This window comes from Primulina tabacum, chromosome 6 (genome assembly GCF_025594145.1).
Source record: "Primulina tabacum isolate GXHZ01 chromosome 6, ASM2559414v2, whole genome shotgun sequence".
Lineage (NCBI taxonomy): Eukaryota > Viridiplantae > Streptophyta > Magnoliopsida > Lamiales > Gesneriaceae > Primulina > Primulina tabacum.
In genome coordinates this window covers 6,515,817-6,532,060 of record NC_134555.1, presented here as the reverse complement: position 1 = coordinate 6,532,060, position 16,244 = coordinate 6,515,817, and the positions used below count along the sequence as shown (strand labels likewise).

Here is a 16,244-nt window from a genome sequence, read left to right as displayed (position 1 = left end):
TATGATAATATCTACTGGAAGTTATGAAGTACTGAAATATTTTCAGCATCTTGATAAAAACCAGTAGACACATTGTTTTATCGAAAAGACAAACCTTCTTCTGCTTCTGATAAAGCATGGAAAAGAAAAAGACAGAAAAAAATAATATTCCCCCTCAATTAATGCAATTAATAAATTCTAAAGATACGATATCTGAAGGAATGATAGATGACTCTTGATATTCGTGCTAGATGTGACCGGTTGAACGTCTCTTTAGCTTCTCAATACTCTATATGTAAGGCCCGAGGTTTTATCATTTTAATCCGAGATTATTTAATTTATGAATTTTGGAATGATGAATTAGATTCCACGGTTTTTGTAATTAATTAGGATTGAAATGGAATTAAAAAGAGTTGGAGGGCCAAATTGCAAATAGTGAAGACTTCAGGATCTAAAGTGCAATTATGGGATTTGAGGACACTTGTCACACCATGCATGAGAGATATATATAAATTGTAAATTCCCTTCATTTCCACCAGAGACAAGACCGAGAATTCAGAGCAAAGTTTCCTCAATTTATTCGTACCATAAGTTGTGATTTTGGCAAATCCGTTTATCCGATTTTCGATCCGGACACAGTACCGTGCTCCTCTCGTTGAGAACTTTACAGATATGTAAGTTTCATTCATTTCAAAAATGATTTGAAATTTATGTATTGGAGGAATTGTGATTTGATTATCATTGTGTGTTCTGGTGATATCAGTAATCGTATATTCGAAGTCAGATCGAAGAACAGATTGTTTATGCAATTGTTATGATTTTTCAGAATTGATATGATTGAGATATACAGATTTGAGATTATGATCTGTTATTGTTGAGATTGTGAGTTATATGGATATCGTTTATGAGTTGTGGTATTATATCTGTGATGTTGGAATTGACGGGGTTATCGAGATTGTACTGTTTTGCCGTCAAAATATCAGTACACTGATATTGATCTGATTGAGTATTGAATTGAGGGGAATATTGATATTGTTCTTCTCGATATTTCATTTCAGATTGTATTGACTGCCTTGAATTCAGAACTTCCAGTTCTTCAGACCGAGACTACAAAAAGAAATGTATAAGTCGATGTTAACCGGGAGATTAACTTGAGTCAGATTGGACTCTAGTTTCCCTAAACCACATACTTTATTTTATTGCAATTGTTTGACATTGATATAATTAATCTATTGATTTATAGAAAGTAGAGAATAGCCGATAGCTATTGAGCGAGAGTCATTGACCGAAGGGCCAGACAATGATAGAGTGGTCATTGGCCCATTGCACATTGTCATAGGATAGTTTTGGCGGATATGCCAAGTCTGTGGCGGATATGCCAAGACACTGGATTATTGACTTATATCGATATTGCTTAGGGGCGGATCGACTCCTATCGCTGAGATTCGATATATGTGTTAATGTCCAGGAACCGGGATCCCTAAATTAGAGATGAGTCGAGTCGGAGATGACGAGTTAGAGAGTTTTATCTATATTCACTAATGTGTCATAAATTATGATTCATGTTCTTAATACATGGTTTATGCTTTTGTATATGATTTTATGCATCGCATGTATACATTGCTTATACTGGGATTTTATTCTCACCGGAGTTATCTGGATGTTGTCGTGTTTGTATGTGTGCATGGCAACAGGTGGGACAGGATCAGGGTCGAGGAGATGATGAGAGATCGTGATTAGAGTGGAGACTACGGACTTTGACGTTGCTGTAGATAGGATTCAGCACTTGACATTTAGTTGTTGAACCTTAGTTTAAGTTCGATGTTTGTTGTACCAGACTTGTATTTTTATACAGATATGTATATTAGATTGAATCACATTACGTTCCGCAATTTAAAAAAAAAATTTAGACCCAGATTAACTAAGCTACGGAATCATCCCTTTCACAAACCATGATCACGCGAAAAGAGGGGATTCCAGCAGAACTTAGTTAGGTTCCTGCTGAAGTACTTTTCAGTACTTCAAGCTGCTGATATCAACAAAATGTAATAGATATGACAATGTAATGCATCTGGTTTTATGAATGAAATATTTTATTTTGTAATATATCTGTTTATCTACTGCTTTTTACTTAATGCAAATAAATAAGTAAATAAACAAATAACAAAAAATAAGCAGAATAAAGGATGAGAAAAACTTAGTCTGGATAATTTAATGCTCGATGACTATCTGTTTTCCTCAAATCTTATCTATAAAAGGAGATGACTTCTGCTTGTAGTAGCATTTGTATTCCAATGGATTGTGAAAGCAGCACTCATGTTCCTCATCATCCATTGACACCTCAACTTTTGCAAGAATTAAAACAAGGTGCAGAGGACTTCATTTTTGCGGAGGTTATGTCCATTTGGACTACCTCTCATGACCTTCAATTAATCAATACCGGAGAATTCCCCTCTTCTGCTAAACAGAGGTCACTTGCAAGGAGGTTCAAGAGGCTTGCTCGAGTTGATCACATATCCGAGCTGGTCAAGGATGATGTGCTGAACCACATGCTTCTGTCAAGAGAATGAGAGTTGCTGGATATAATGGCTAATACCAGCAACTTACGGAATATTAGAAGTCTTGATTTGAACAACTGGTTTAGAATGTGGCAAGATGCTGTAGAAAGAAGTTTGAATCAAGTTGTAAGACGTCGATTCTATTCTTAATAAAATATCAGTAGTTGCCACAAATTGTCTCCTTTTTCTTATAAACAGACTAATATGAATTGAGTAACAGGCAACTGATAATAATCAACAAACTGATATCAACAATATACTCAAGTTAAATCAATTAAACTAAGAACATTGCGAAAATAAGAAAACTTATTCTCAGGCAGAGGCTTTGTAAAGATGTATGCTGCTTGTTGATCAGCAGAAACGTATTCCAGACAAATGTCCTTCTTCTGCACATGATCTCTAATGAAATGGTGTCTGATATCTATGTGCTTTGTTCTTGAATGAAGTACTGGATTTTGCGTGATTACTATAGCACTAGTATTGTCACAGAAGATGGGTGATTCAGAAGCTTGAACTCCGTAGTCTTTAAGTTGTTGTTGTATCCAAAGAATTTGAGAGCAGCAACTTCCAGCAGCAAGGTACTCAGCTTCTGCAGTAGACGTAGCTATGGAAGTCTGCTTTTTACTAAACCAGGAGATTAGCCTATCACCAAGAAATTGACACAAAACCACTTGTGCTTTTTCTGTCTAATTTGCAACCTGTATAATCAGCATCTGAATATCCAATAAGATTGAAAGATGAATCATTAGGATACCATAAGCTGACATTTTGAGTGCCCTTCAAATATTTCAGATGCGCTTAGCAGCAATGTAATGTGACTGCTTAGGGTTAGATTGAAATGTTGCACAAATACAGACAGCAAACATAATATCAGGTCTACTGGCAGTAAGATATAACAGTGAACCAATAAGACCACGATACTGGGTTACCTCTACTGAAATTCCACTTTCATCCTTGTCAAGTTTAGTAGATGAGCTCATAGGAGTAGAAGCAGCAGAGCATGTTTCCATGCCAAACTTTTTTAGTAGTTCCTTAGTATACTTAGCTTGATTTAAGAAGATTCAAGTATCAAGTTGCTTGATCTGTAATCCTAGGAAGAATGTTAATTCTCCCATCATGCTCATTTCAAATTGTTCCTGTATCAATTTGGAAATCTTTGCACATAATTTGGGGTTAGTTGACCCAAAGATAATGTCATCAACATAAATTTGTACTAACAAAATGTGCTTATTCTTAACTAAAGTGAACAGAGATTTATCTACTGTACCGATAGTAAAATCATGATTAACAAGAAATTGTGAAAGTGTGTCATACCAAGCTCGAGGCGTCTGTTTTAAACCATACAGGGCTTTGTGTAATTTAAATACATGATTTGGTAAGAAATGATCCATAAGACCTGGAAGTTGTTCAACGTAGACCTCTTCTTGCAGTAGACCATTTAGGAAGGCGCTTTTCACATCCATCTGATAAACTTTGATATTTTTGAAAGCAGCAAAGGCTAAAAATATTCTGATTGCTTCAAGCCTTGCTACTGCTGCATAGGTTTCATCATAATTTATTCCTTCTTCTTGTCTGAAACCTTGAGCTACCAGTCTTGCTTTATTTCTGATCACAGTGCCTTCTTCATTAAGTTTGTTTCTAAATACCCACAGTGTTCCAATGACAGCTTGATTAGATGGTCTATGTATAAGAAACCAAACTTCATTTCTTTTAAATTGATTCAGCTCTTCTTGCATAGCTTCGATCCAACTGGGATCCAGAAGAGCTTCTTCAATTTTCTTTGGTTCATCCCGAGAGATAAAGGCAGCATGCATAAATTCATTAATCATTTGCCTTCTGGTTCTTAATGGAGCTGCACGATTACCAATAACCAAAGATGGATGATGAGATTTCTTCCAGACAAAAGGGTTTAAAGAAATTTCTTCCTGGTTTGATAGATTGGAATCAGGCTCAGCTAAAGCAGTAGCAGGTTCTGGAATGTTCACTTCTGGTTCTGGTATATCCTATGTCTGAGCAATTGGTTCTATCAGACGAATGTCTGATTCTGGATTTTGAGCATCTTTAACACTAGGTTTTGCATCATCTTCACTATCCAATTCCAGATGAATCATGTCTAACCTCTTACTTAAATTTGACACATTAGAAATTCCAGGAGCGATGCTATCTTCATCAAAGACAACATGAATAGATTCTTCAACATTAAGAGTTCTATTATTGAAAATTCTAAAAGCTTTGCTTACTGTTGAATAACCAAGAAATAGTCCAGCATCTGATTTTGAATCAAATGCAGACAAATAATTTTTACCGTTATTGTGAACAAAACATCTGCAACCAAATACATGAAAATAAGATACGTTAGGCTTACTCCCTTTCCATATCTCATACGGAGTCTGATTGAGCCTTTTGTTGATCATTGTTCTGTTCTGTGTGTAGCATGCTGTGTTGATTGCTTCTGCCCAGAAGCGCTGAGAGATGTCTACATCTGCTAGCATTGTTCTATCAGCTTCTTTAAGAGTTCTGTTTCTCCTCTCAGCTACTCCATTCTGTTGAGACGTTCTAGCAGCTGAATTTTCATGATGAATGCCCTGTTCATCCAAGTATAACTCAAGAATCTTGTTGGTAAACTCAGTTCCCCGATCACTTCTGATTTTAATGACATAAATAGATTTTTCATTTTGAATTCTTTACAGAAGCTTGATCAGTATACTACTTGTTTCATCTTTTCCAGCAAGAAATATTACCCAAGTAAATCTAGAAAAGTCATCAACAACAACAAGTGTATATTTCATTCCCCCTAAGCTCATGATAGGGATTGGACCAAACAGGTCCATATGCAATAATTCCAAACACCTTGAAGTTGATTTACTACCTTTATTCTTGAAGCTAGATTTGACTTGCTTACCAAGTTGACATGCAGAACAGACATGATTCTTAACAAAGTTTATATCAGGCAAACCATCAACTATGTTCTGCTTCTTGAGATTATTGATTGACTTGTAATTCAAATGATTCAATCTCTTTTGTAATTCAAATGATTCAATCTCTTATACCATAGCCAATGCTTATCACTAAGAGAGGCAACTAAACACGTAGGAACATTAATATGATTTATATTCCATGAAACTTTGTATGTGTTGCCTTCTCTTTTTCCAGTTAATACAGTAGACTCATCAGCATTTTTAAATGTAATGCCCGAGATTTTATTCTGATAATCTGTAATTATTGATTTATGATTTGATATGATTATAAAGGATCGCTCCACGACTTGATTTGAGGTTGCTTGTGAACTTGGATGTGCGAGGGCAGTACCTTTCGCGCACATGCACGACATAATGTGCGCACATGCGCGAAATGGACAGAAGATCTCGCGCATATGCGCGGAGGGTGTGCGCCATATGCGCGAGCTGTGCGAGAAGCCAAGGGCCAATTCCAGAGAACCTCGCGCATGCCGAGAAGATCATTGCCGAGACCAGTAGGTCTCGCGCATATGCGCCGGTTGAGGTCGCGCATATGCGCGAGACTTGTTGAGCAAAGATTAAGCCATTTGCCCTTAACATGCAAGATGTATATATATATAACTCATTTCATTCCTTCAGCTGGCAAAGAAAACGAGGAAGGCTTCAGATAAAGTTACGAAAAATCCTTACGCCTTTTCTTTTAGAAATTTGAAGTTTGTGAAAGATCCGTCCGTTAGATTTTGAATCCGACTTCGGTACTGTGTTCCTATCGACGCAGGCTACAACTGGACGTAAGTTTTCTTATGTTCTGTTATGATTTGAAATTATGCTATTGAGGAAATCAGATATGATTCATATATGGTGTTTCTAATATATTAGACATCGTATAATCGAAACCGGATTGAAGAACGGATACCGCATGAAATTGTTATGAATTTTCAGAGTTTATTTGACTATGATTAGACCGATTTGATATCAAATTTGTATTGTTATTGATTATGAGATGATGGGATTGATATCTGATTGAGACTGTATTGCTGTGTATATTGAGATTGTGCGGTTATGCTGTTGAAACAGAATCTGATTGAGTTCTGATTATATCCAATATTGATTGAATGGTGTATTGACATTATACTCCTTGATATTGTCATTTCCAGATTGAGTATTGACAGGCATTGAATCCAAGACTTCGATAGAGTTAGATTTACAGGAAGAAAGGTATAAATCAATGTTGATCCGGGATGGCACAACTCGAGTTTGATTCAACTTGAGTTTCCCAAAATCACATACCGAATGATTATTGCATTGATATTTGCAATTCTTGAGATTAGTATGCTTAGTCTATTGATTTATAGCAGAGCATGTATTGAGTTGTGGGCTGATGTGCCTAGTCATTGGCTGATGTGTCAAGTCTTCGGCTGATTCGCCAAGACACTGGATGTTTGATTTATATCGATGTCGCTTAGGAGTTGATTCATTCCTATCACTGAAATTCGATATACGATACAATGTCCAGAACCGGGATCTCTAGATTAGAGATGAGTCGAGTCTTAGATGACGAGTCCAGAGTTTTATTTACAGCTTTATATCGATACATGTCTTCTGATTTGATACATGATAGGGATATGTGCTTCATGCTTTTATATATGCTTTTATATGACTGCATGTTTACATTGTTTATACTGGGATGTATTTCTCACCGGAGTTATCCGGATGTTGTCTTGTTTGTATGTGTGCATGACAACAGGTAGGACAGAATCAGGGTCACGAAGAGAATGAGAGATTCAAGATTAGCGTGGAGATCCGGACTTAGAATAGATTGATTTTCAGTACTTGATGTAGTGGCTGAACTCTAGTTGTGATAAACATATGTTGTACATGATTTATACTTTATGTTGATATTTATATCAGATTGATTACTTTACGTTTCCGCATTTGTATTTTTTAAAAAAATTTAGACCCAGATTAATTAAATGATCCTAATAATGATTAAGAAAATGGATTAGGTTCGGGTCCCCACATTAACTGTGCATGTGTGCTTCTGAAAAGCCACAGAGTAACCATTATCACACAGTTGGCTAATGCTAATCAAATTGTAACAAAGATTTTCAACTAATAGTACATCATTGATAGTGATGTTACCATGGATAATCTTACATTTACCCATGATTTTACCTTTTGAGTTATCCCCAAATGTCCAGTACAACTCATTACTTCTGATAGTAGATTTTTCTGTCCAGTCATATGTCTGGAACATCCACTGTCCAGATACCATGTGGAGCTGCTGATTTTGGCTTTCCTCTCATGTTCTTGCAAACATAAATTTTAGTATCTGGTACCCAATCTATTTGGGTCCAATCCTTATCAATCCTTTAGGAACCCACATTTGTATAATTCTAGGTGACCTTGTACTTCGGGTATCCAAAACGGTGTGTGCAACAGAAGGTCTACTATTTCTAACAGAATGCATCTCAGAATGTTGTTCTTCCCTTCTGTTTTTGTTGTCTGATCTGTATCTCTTCTGAACAGGTCTAGAATTATAGTGCTGATAGTTTTTAACCTTCATAGAGGGTTGTCCTCCTGAGTTGAATCCTCTGCTGGATCCAGAACTCTGGTGAACTCTTCCCTTAGGTTCAACATAACCCAGACCATAATGCTTCCTTCTGTTCGTCTGATCTACAGTCTTTTCAACTCGAACAGTTGGTACTTCAGGTTCATATACCACACTGGATTTGACAAAGTGAATGAATTTCCCTTTGCCTTTATCCAGCTCTGGCTTAGTACTTGTTTCAGAAGTGCTTTCATTATTGCTGAATCTGAGACCACTCCTGTCACCGGATTTCTTCTGCAATTCTTGCATCTTCTCTAAGGAAACAGAAGACTTGTTCCATGCATTTACCTAAACAGATAGCTTATGGTTTTCAGACCTCATTGTTTGGTAATCTGCATTCACTCTTTCATTCTCAGTTCTTAACTTTCTCATCTCAACTTTTAAATCATTGCAGCTGTTCTCTTGCAAGCAAGTGAACTTACTGACTTGTTCTTTTAAGTCTTGATTTTCAATCTTAACTTCCTCGAATGATTGAGAAAGTCTTAAGTACTCTTCCACCATGTCATGCAGTGCTTTAATTAAATCAGTTCGTGTAAATTCGTCAGAGCCAAAGTCAAGTACCTCTCCAGATGTCGAGGTTGGTTCAATACCTGCCATGAGACATTTGATCTCTTTTACATCACTTTCGCTGGAATGACTTTCTGAGTCAGAAGACTCAGAGCTAGAATCCGCCCATTTAAATTTGCTTTCCTTAGCAATCATTGCTTTGCGGTCTCTTCTGAATTTCTTGTCATTCCTCTTGTGTTCCTTTTTCTTCTGGTCATCTTTCTTGGGCTTTGGACAATCAGCAATAAAGTGACCGATCTTTCCACAGTTAAAGCACGCCATATCACCAGGTGGTGAATCCTTCTTGAAGTTTCGGTTAGGGATTTGGTAGGCTCGGTGATTCTTCTTCATGAATCTGGAGAATTTCTTCACAAAGAGAAATATAGCATCATTGCTGATCTTTTCAGCAGTCTTTTCAGAAGTGCTCTCAATGATGGTAGCAGGTAATGCTTACGGAACATCTACAGTAGCAGCAAGAGCCTTTGTAGGTAGATTTGTTTAGGGCTCTTCTCCGCTTCTCACTTCCAGTTAGAACTCATAGGCTTTTAAGTCAGCGAACAAGTCATGTAGCTCCAACTTGTTTAGATCTTTAGAGACTCTCATAGCCATTGTTTTAACGTCTCATTCCCTAGGTAAAGCTCTCATCACCTTGAGTGTTATTTCTCTGTTGCCATACTCTTTCCCAAGGGCTGCTAATTCATTAACCAGGCTGTTGAACAGTTCATCAAACTCATTCAGAGTTTCTCCAGCTTTAATCTTAAGATTCTCAAATTTCTGCATTGCTACAGACAATTTATTCTCCTTCATCTGCTCATTTCCTTCACAGATTTGGATGAGTTTTTCCCAAATCTCTTTAGCAGTAGAACACATTTTGATTTTGCTGAATGTATTTTTGTCGAGGGTTTTGTAAAGAATATCCTTTGCAACATTATCAAGATTGGCTTTCTTTTTATCTTCGTCAGTCCATTCACTTCTGTGTTTTTCCACCATTTGAGGTGCTCCCTCATTAACAGCAACAGCAATAGCAGTGTTATATTTTAAGATCTTCAAAGGACCATCTATGATGACAAACCACATGTCATCGTCTTTAGCTGCAAGATGAGCTTGCATCCGGATCTTCCAATCATCAAAGTCTTCTTTTGAGAACATAGGAACCTTGCTGAAGTGTGCCATATCTTTTTTAAATATAGAACAAGAAAAATCTGCTCTGATACCACTTGTTAGGGATCGATATAGAGTTTAGAGGGGGTGAATAAACTCTTTCTTTTGACGGTCGTTTTTTGTAAAGGGTGCTAGAATCATGTTAGAGATTATAGCTATTCTTGTTTGACAGTAAATCCAGCAGATCACAATAAATAGTGCGGAAACGATCCAATGGAATAAAGTGAAACACAATAAACAGTAGATATTAGACAATGGTTGTTTATGGAAGTTCGAAGATAAAATCTTCTACGTCTCCCCTTCTTCTGTTTCCATAAGGTATCACTAAAAGACTTTGATTTTTACAGTACAACACTTGTACACACCCACTTCAGCAGGACTTATTTTTCGCCTACTGAAATTCTTAGTTTCTCAACACGATAATATGAATACAGCAAAGTTCTGGAAAAGACTCTTTTCCAGATTACAAACTCTTCTCAAAGATATAGTAACTTGAATATGATTGTAGAGAGAGTAAGAAACAGTCAGCACAATATGATCTCAAAAAATCAGGTAACCAAAGTGAAGCGTGTGCTGCTTTTCTGTATATTGAGCTTGAAGATGATAAGTAGTTCTGAGTGCTCAAATCGACGTTTGTATATGAAAGAATGTAATCGTTGTTTCGGTATTGGTGTCCTATAAATGTCGTTGATCTTGTGTATTTATAGAAGTCTTGAATCCAACGTCTATAAACAAAACGGCTTCTTTGACTTCTGATAGAATCAGCTTTATTACCTAAAAAGGTTTCTGTAAAAAGTTTCAGAACAATCAGTCTTGTTTCATACTACATTTGGTAAAACGTATTAAATGACTTTGTTCAGCATTAATGATGTATTTAATACTCGTATTTGATAAAGTAACTGTAACATTTAATATAAGATCGTTAGGTTCTGATTCAGTAAAAGTCAAGTTCTGCTTCTGTTTTTTTAAGCCGAAAAGTACTCGAAGAGTACTGCTTTGTTAAGGCGATACGAGAACTTCTGCTTTTATATATCTTCTGGTTTTACTAACGCGATCTACTAGTTTTGGCTATCATCACCACAATTAAATTAAGTCTATCATAATGTCCAAACTTTTTATATTTTCTACAAATAATAAATTTATTTTTGTCTTTGTGAATTAAAATATTTGGTTGAATGACAATAAGGGTAGCGATGTGAATTTTCTCTACGGGTTGCAGGGAAAACCAGAAATGGAGACGGATATCTTCGATTTTTTCGGGTTCGAGATCCTCGAAATGGTTCACCACAGGTATGAAAATTTATCCTCATGTTCGAACTCGTCTCGAAAATTATATTAATAATAAAAATAATAATATTAATACTAATAATATTATTGTTTTTTAAAATATTAATATTAATATTTTCACTAATAATAATATATAATAATAAGTTTCGATTCGCAGATTCCTCTTATCTATCCTCCGTCTTCCTCCATTAATATTTTGGAAACAGGAATGAAAATGAAGATGGCGATAATAACCGTACCCGAAAAAACGAGGATCGAGATGCATACGATGATAAGAATAAAATTAAGAGACATTGATGAGAATGGTAAAAATCCGACCCCACCCCGTCTGGCTCGGTCCATCTCATTGTCAATCTCTATGTAAAGGTAATCATTTTAAGTTATTTAAAATAATTTTATGGATTAGAGATTGAGGGCTTGCCCCTAATGATCTCACCGAGAATTATCAATATATTGACTCAAGCTCGAGTACCCACCTCAGAGAATATGTTATTATCAAAAATAATAATAATATCAAAAATAATAATAATAATTTTATGGTTTCGGGTTGGATTTCATTTCAAGAAACTCGGACAAGATAAGGTTGGAATTGCAAGGACCACAATTCTTGTAAAAATATCGTCTTTGTTGAGGGTTTTGGAGTATAAGGCATCGGTATATTCCGCCAGCTCTTTATATGAAGCTCGAATATGGCTGTTCTCCCCTTCTCACCGAACTATTCTAAAATCCCCTCTTGCTCCCATTCTGTGGCCATTCACATTTTTGCCGCGTCTTTACTGAATTCTGGTGCAGACCCATTGTCGAATTCGAGGACTAACAAAAGAGTGAACAGTAAAGATTGCTGTAGTAAAACGCGTGTTGCGTCATCGCATTCCAATCCCAAGATTTTGAAGACCAGTAGACGGTCCAGGTACGGCCAACCGTTGTCTCCGTACGATGATGAAGAAGACCGTGGAGGCGGCAGTGGCCTCGATAGGAATGGTGAAGATGATTCGTTTTCCGATGTATGCTCTCTATTTTTCTTTTCATTTAATTAATTGATTTTACTGCCGAGTGAGTTTTTGTTATTCTACTGTTTTCTGCACGTTTCTTGTATTTGCTCGGGAAAAGTCTAAAGTCTGGAGCTTCAAAATCATTGCATGGTGGTTTTTCGTTTAAAGTTCTTGTTCATGAAAAAATTGGATTTTCCATGGATTTAATTGTGGCTTGATTCTTTAGTTTTGTTTAGCTGAATGCTCGAGCATTTGTATTAGGTACACGTTAGATGATGATTGATGAGTCAAATATATGATTTGATTTAGTTTGCTTGTTTTCCATGATTTCGTTTTTGTCCTGTTAATGCTGAGTGAACTATCCAGGATGAATTTGGAGAAGTTAAGATTTCTGAAGCAGATAGGCTACGGTTAAAGTTAAGAAGTGTAACTGACACTAGACAAGGTACGACTAAAATAGAAAGTTAGAACTCTTGAGATATGTTTATGATTGGAAGAGATTCCTTCACGCAGGCAACAGCGGGCGGCATGTAGATGAAGATTTGGTTGTGCAATCATCGCCCTCTAGAACTAACGCGCGGGGTAGATCAACTGCAAAGAATATTCTGGACAATGTTAATAAGATAGACAAAAGCAGTTCTTTGCATACTTTTGATAACTTGGCTGCTATCGGTTACTCAAAGGTAGATTTGAAGGACAATGCATCTGTGATTTTGACTAAGTTGCTGAGTATGCCCCTTTACTTCGTAACGGCTATAGTAAACTGGGTTACATGATTTTCCAGGATGCAGGGAGCTCTGCTAAGGGCAAATTTCTCCATTTGTTAGAAGAACTAGACTTGGACGAAAGATATTTTCCACTTCTTGATTATTTAAGCACTTTTGGGCTCAAAGAATCTCACTTTATCCAAATGTATGAGAGGCATATGTCATCCCTCCAGATAAATGTTGAATCAGCGGAGGAGAGATTAGAATATTTGTTGAACGTTGGTGTTAAACACAGAGATATCAAGAAAATCATTTTAAGACAACCACAAATTCTGCAGTACACTGTGGAAAACATTTTGAAGCCTCGTGTTGCTTTTCTGAATAGCTTGGGCATCCCAGAATCTAGAATAGGTCAGATAATTACTGCCACACCATCACTTTTATCTTACAGTGTAGAAAATTCATTAAAACCGACAGTGAAGTACTTACTAGAGGAGATAGGAATTCAAGAGGGTGAATTAAGTAAAGTTGTGCAGTTAAGTCCTCAAATCCTGGTTCAGCGGATAGATGTTTCGTGGAATAGCCGTCTCAGTTTTCTAATGAAGGAGTTGGGAGCACCCAGACAGAGTATAGTCAAGATGGTCACTAAACATCCTCAAATCCTTCACTACAGCATTAAAGATGGTTTACTCCCTAGAATCAATTTCTTGAGGAGTATTGGTATGCACAATTCAGACATTTTGAAAGTGTTGACCAGTCTTACACAGGTGTGTACGCTTTTCTATAAATTAATTTCATAAATGTACTCACGAGTGGGATTGGTTTGACATACATGTTTATTGGATCAGGTTTTCTCTTTGTCATTGGAAGCAAATCTGAAACCTAAATATATGTACTTGATTAATGAACTTAGAAACGAGGTCCGATCTCTGACCAAATATCCAATGTATCTTAGCTTGTCTTTGGACCAAAGAATCAGACCCCGCCATCGATTTTTGGTCTCGTTGAAGAAAGCTCCGAAAGGGCCATTTCCTTTGAGTTCATTTGTTCCAACTGATGAATGCTTTTGCCAGCAGTGGGCGGGGACTAGCATAGATGAATATCTAGATTTTCGCCAAAGATTACTGCTCAAAGATTTTGCTAAGAAATATCAAAGGCAATAGTGGGCTTCAAGTTTTTGTAGTCTATTACCGACGGCTAAGAGAAGAGAACAGTCTCCATTTGACTAAACAAGATGTGCATTGAATCGACAGTCAACATACCAATCTACGGTAAACCAGCCTCTTGATTGCTGTGAAGAATGGTTCATTTGCCTTTTCGAATTCCTAGATTTATGGTTCTATATGAATGATACATGTGGCAGGTCGACGCACTGTTCTATCAAGTATTCCATCTCGGTGGCTCAACACTTCTGCTGATATATATATATACGATCATATACTGTCAAGACAACAAAGGAGAACATGATCTGCAAGTATAAATCCATTTTTGAAGATTTTAATGCGTAATTCGCTTGCAAAACTTAAGGTTAATGCTGCTGATACATTACATTACACTACTAACTTGGAGTATCTTGTCTTTGCTGCTGATACATTACATTACACTACAGTGTCCACTATATTTGTTTCCTCTCTTTTTTTCTTTTTTTTTTTTTGTATACTCCCCATTTTTGTGCTTGTTAACTGCAAAAGGAGCTGGTTCTTCCACTGTCGAATTCATCTGTATCTGAAAAATCAGTGGTGGGGACAGGCCTTTTTTCCTGCGAGAAGTAAGATTTCCATTAAGCAGTAGGCAAATCCATGTGTACAACATGCTTAAAAAATAACGGAATTCAGTTAGTAAATTCTTGAATCTTTCCTTTTAGACAGCTTTGGTGGCCAAAAAAATGTGATACTTTATATTTACATGTTTATTTAATCGAGTATATTTTAATTTGTATTTGACAAAAAATTGTTAGTATTTTTTAGTCTGATCTGTAAAGTAATTCTGTGGTTCTTATATGTATAATTAACTCATGTGTGACAATCTCACAAATTAATTTTGTGAAACGGATATTCTATTTGGATCATCCATGAAAAAATATTATTTTTATGTTAAAAATATTATTTTTTATTGTAAATATAGACATTATTGATTCGTCTGTCTCGTAAACTTAATCAGCTAGTAGAGATATAAAGTTTGAAAAATAAATATATCATTGGCTTCCACATTCTTTGTTTTTTTTTTTTTTACTATCAGGTTGCTTTAAAGAAAATATACAGATAAATTGCTGCAAATATTATATTATTTTCAATTGCATGCAGCACCAAGTAAAAATATACAAAAGACTATGAGCCAATGCCATTAATTTTATAAGGTATAAGATGGCACTTAAATAAGTTGTTAACGCCCTGAAAATTTGAAGGTCTACATAAATCATATACATGCAAATTATTAAATTCTTTTGTATTTTAATTAAATATTTTAATTGCATAGATTAAATATGTTGCGCATGTTGACATATTTAAAATATATTTTTCTACATGAATACATTAAAAATGTATTTATAAAGGTTATTCGAGTTGCGATCGAGGAATGGAAACCGATGGCTGAAAAATGGAAAATGATTTTATTAAATAATTGCTTTTGATTATTTAAAATATGGTTGATGCTTTTCTTATTTTTGAAAATAAGGGGTTTTTTAGGTGTTTTTATACGTCGGGACGTAAATTTTATCGGTGTTGGATATTCAACAAAAATACGTACGTGTTGGCAAACTGGCTAATAATTTCAGAAAATTTATTAAACCAAAGATTTTAATTAAGCACTAATGGGCCTAATTAACTCCTCTAATGGGTCTAAGCTTGGTTAGTGTTTTAATTAACTATAAAAAAAATACAAAACCTACCCTAACCCTCACGTAAAATCACGGCCCCTTACCCAACAATTTCCAAACTCTCTCCCTCAACAAAATCACACGCACGCACAAGAAGCAAGAAGGAAAAGTATCGAGTTTTGCTAGAGTTTTTCAACCCGTCGTTCCATCGTCGTCGTTCTTCAATCGTCAACGTTTAATCGTAGCCATATTCTTCCCTTCAATCATCTATCACACCATAGTATGTGTATGATCATGGATTGCATGGAAAAACAAGCCACACTTCTTATATTTTCGTAACTATGCATGAACATGTGTTAAACTCGTGTTTCGATCCAAAAATTATGTTTAATATGTGTTAAGGGGCTGTCATGGTTAGGGTATTGATCAAGGATGTCTTTACACAAGTTTAACTGATAGGCACACACGAAGAACGCTGCAACATGATAGAACACAAGCTGGATTCGAAAGTTGTGGTTTGGCGTCAAGGGCTCGAGTTATGAGGCTATGGTGGCTAGGCTTGGTCTCGGCTGGGACAGGGCTGGCTAGGGTCCGTGAGGGGTCAGGGAAGGAGTCCTAGCCACGTTAGGAC

The 16,244-nt window shown here is 36.2% G+C and overlaps 1 protein-coding gene across 2 annotated transcripts; it reads left to right on the top strand.

Moving 5' to 3' along the window:
* The first annotated feature begins 11,693 nt into the window (after positions 1 to 11,693).
* Positions 11,694 to 14,702, top strand: LOC142549022 (transcription termination factor MTERF9, chloroplastic). 2 transcript variants are annotated; one of them, XM_075657743.1, is made up of 6 exons: positions 11,703 to 12,103; positions 12,458 to 12,536; positions 12,605 to 12,774; positions 12,876 to 13,565; positions 13,647 to 14,069; positions 14,162 to 14,702. In XM_075657743.1, exons 1-5 carry the CDS (start codon positions 11,789 to 11,791, stop codon positions 13,959 to 13,961), a joined length of 1,569 nt encoding a protein of 522 aa, XP_075513858.1. In that variant the 5' UTR covers positions 11,703 to 11,788; the 3' UTR covers positions 13,962 to 14,069; positions 14,162 to 14,702. The 2 variants fall into 2 exon arrangements, with proteins under 2 accessions (XP_075513859.1, XP_075513858.1); XM_075657744.1 differs by lacking the exon at positions 14,162 to 14,702 and having other exon boundaries at positions 11,694 to 12,103; positions 13,754 to 13,931.
* Positions 14,703 to 16,244: the final 1,542 nt, after the last annotated feature.

What these genes read in the sequence shown, in the direction of transcription:
- LOC142549022 (XM_075657743.1), top strand. Translation starts at nt 11,789, where the DNA reads ATGGCTGTTCTCCCCTTCTCACCGAACTATTCTAAAATCCCCTCTTGC. An exon ending in TGTAACTGACACTAGACAAG is followed by an intron (nt 12,537 to 12,604) that starts GTACGACTAAAA and finishes TCCTTCACGCAG; the next exon opens with GCAACAGCGGGCGGCATGTA. An exon ending in TGTTGACCAGTCTTACACAG is followed by an intron (nt 13,566 to 13,646) that starts GTGTGTACGCTT and finishes TTATTGGATCAG; the next exon opens with GTTTTCTCTTTGTCATTGGA.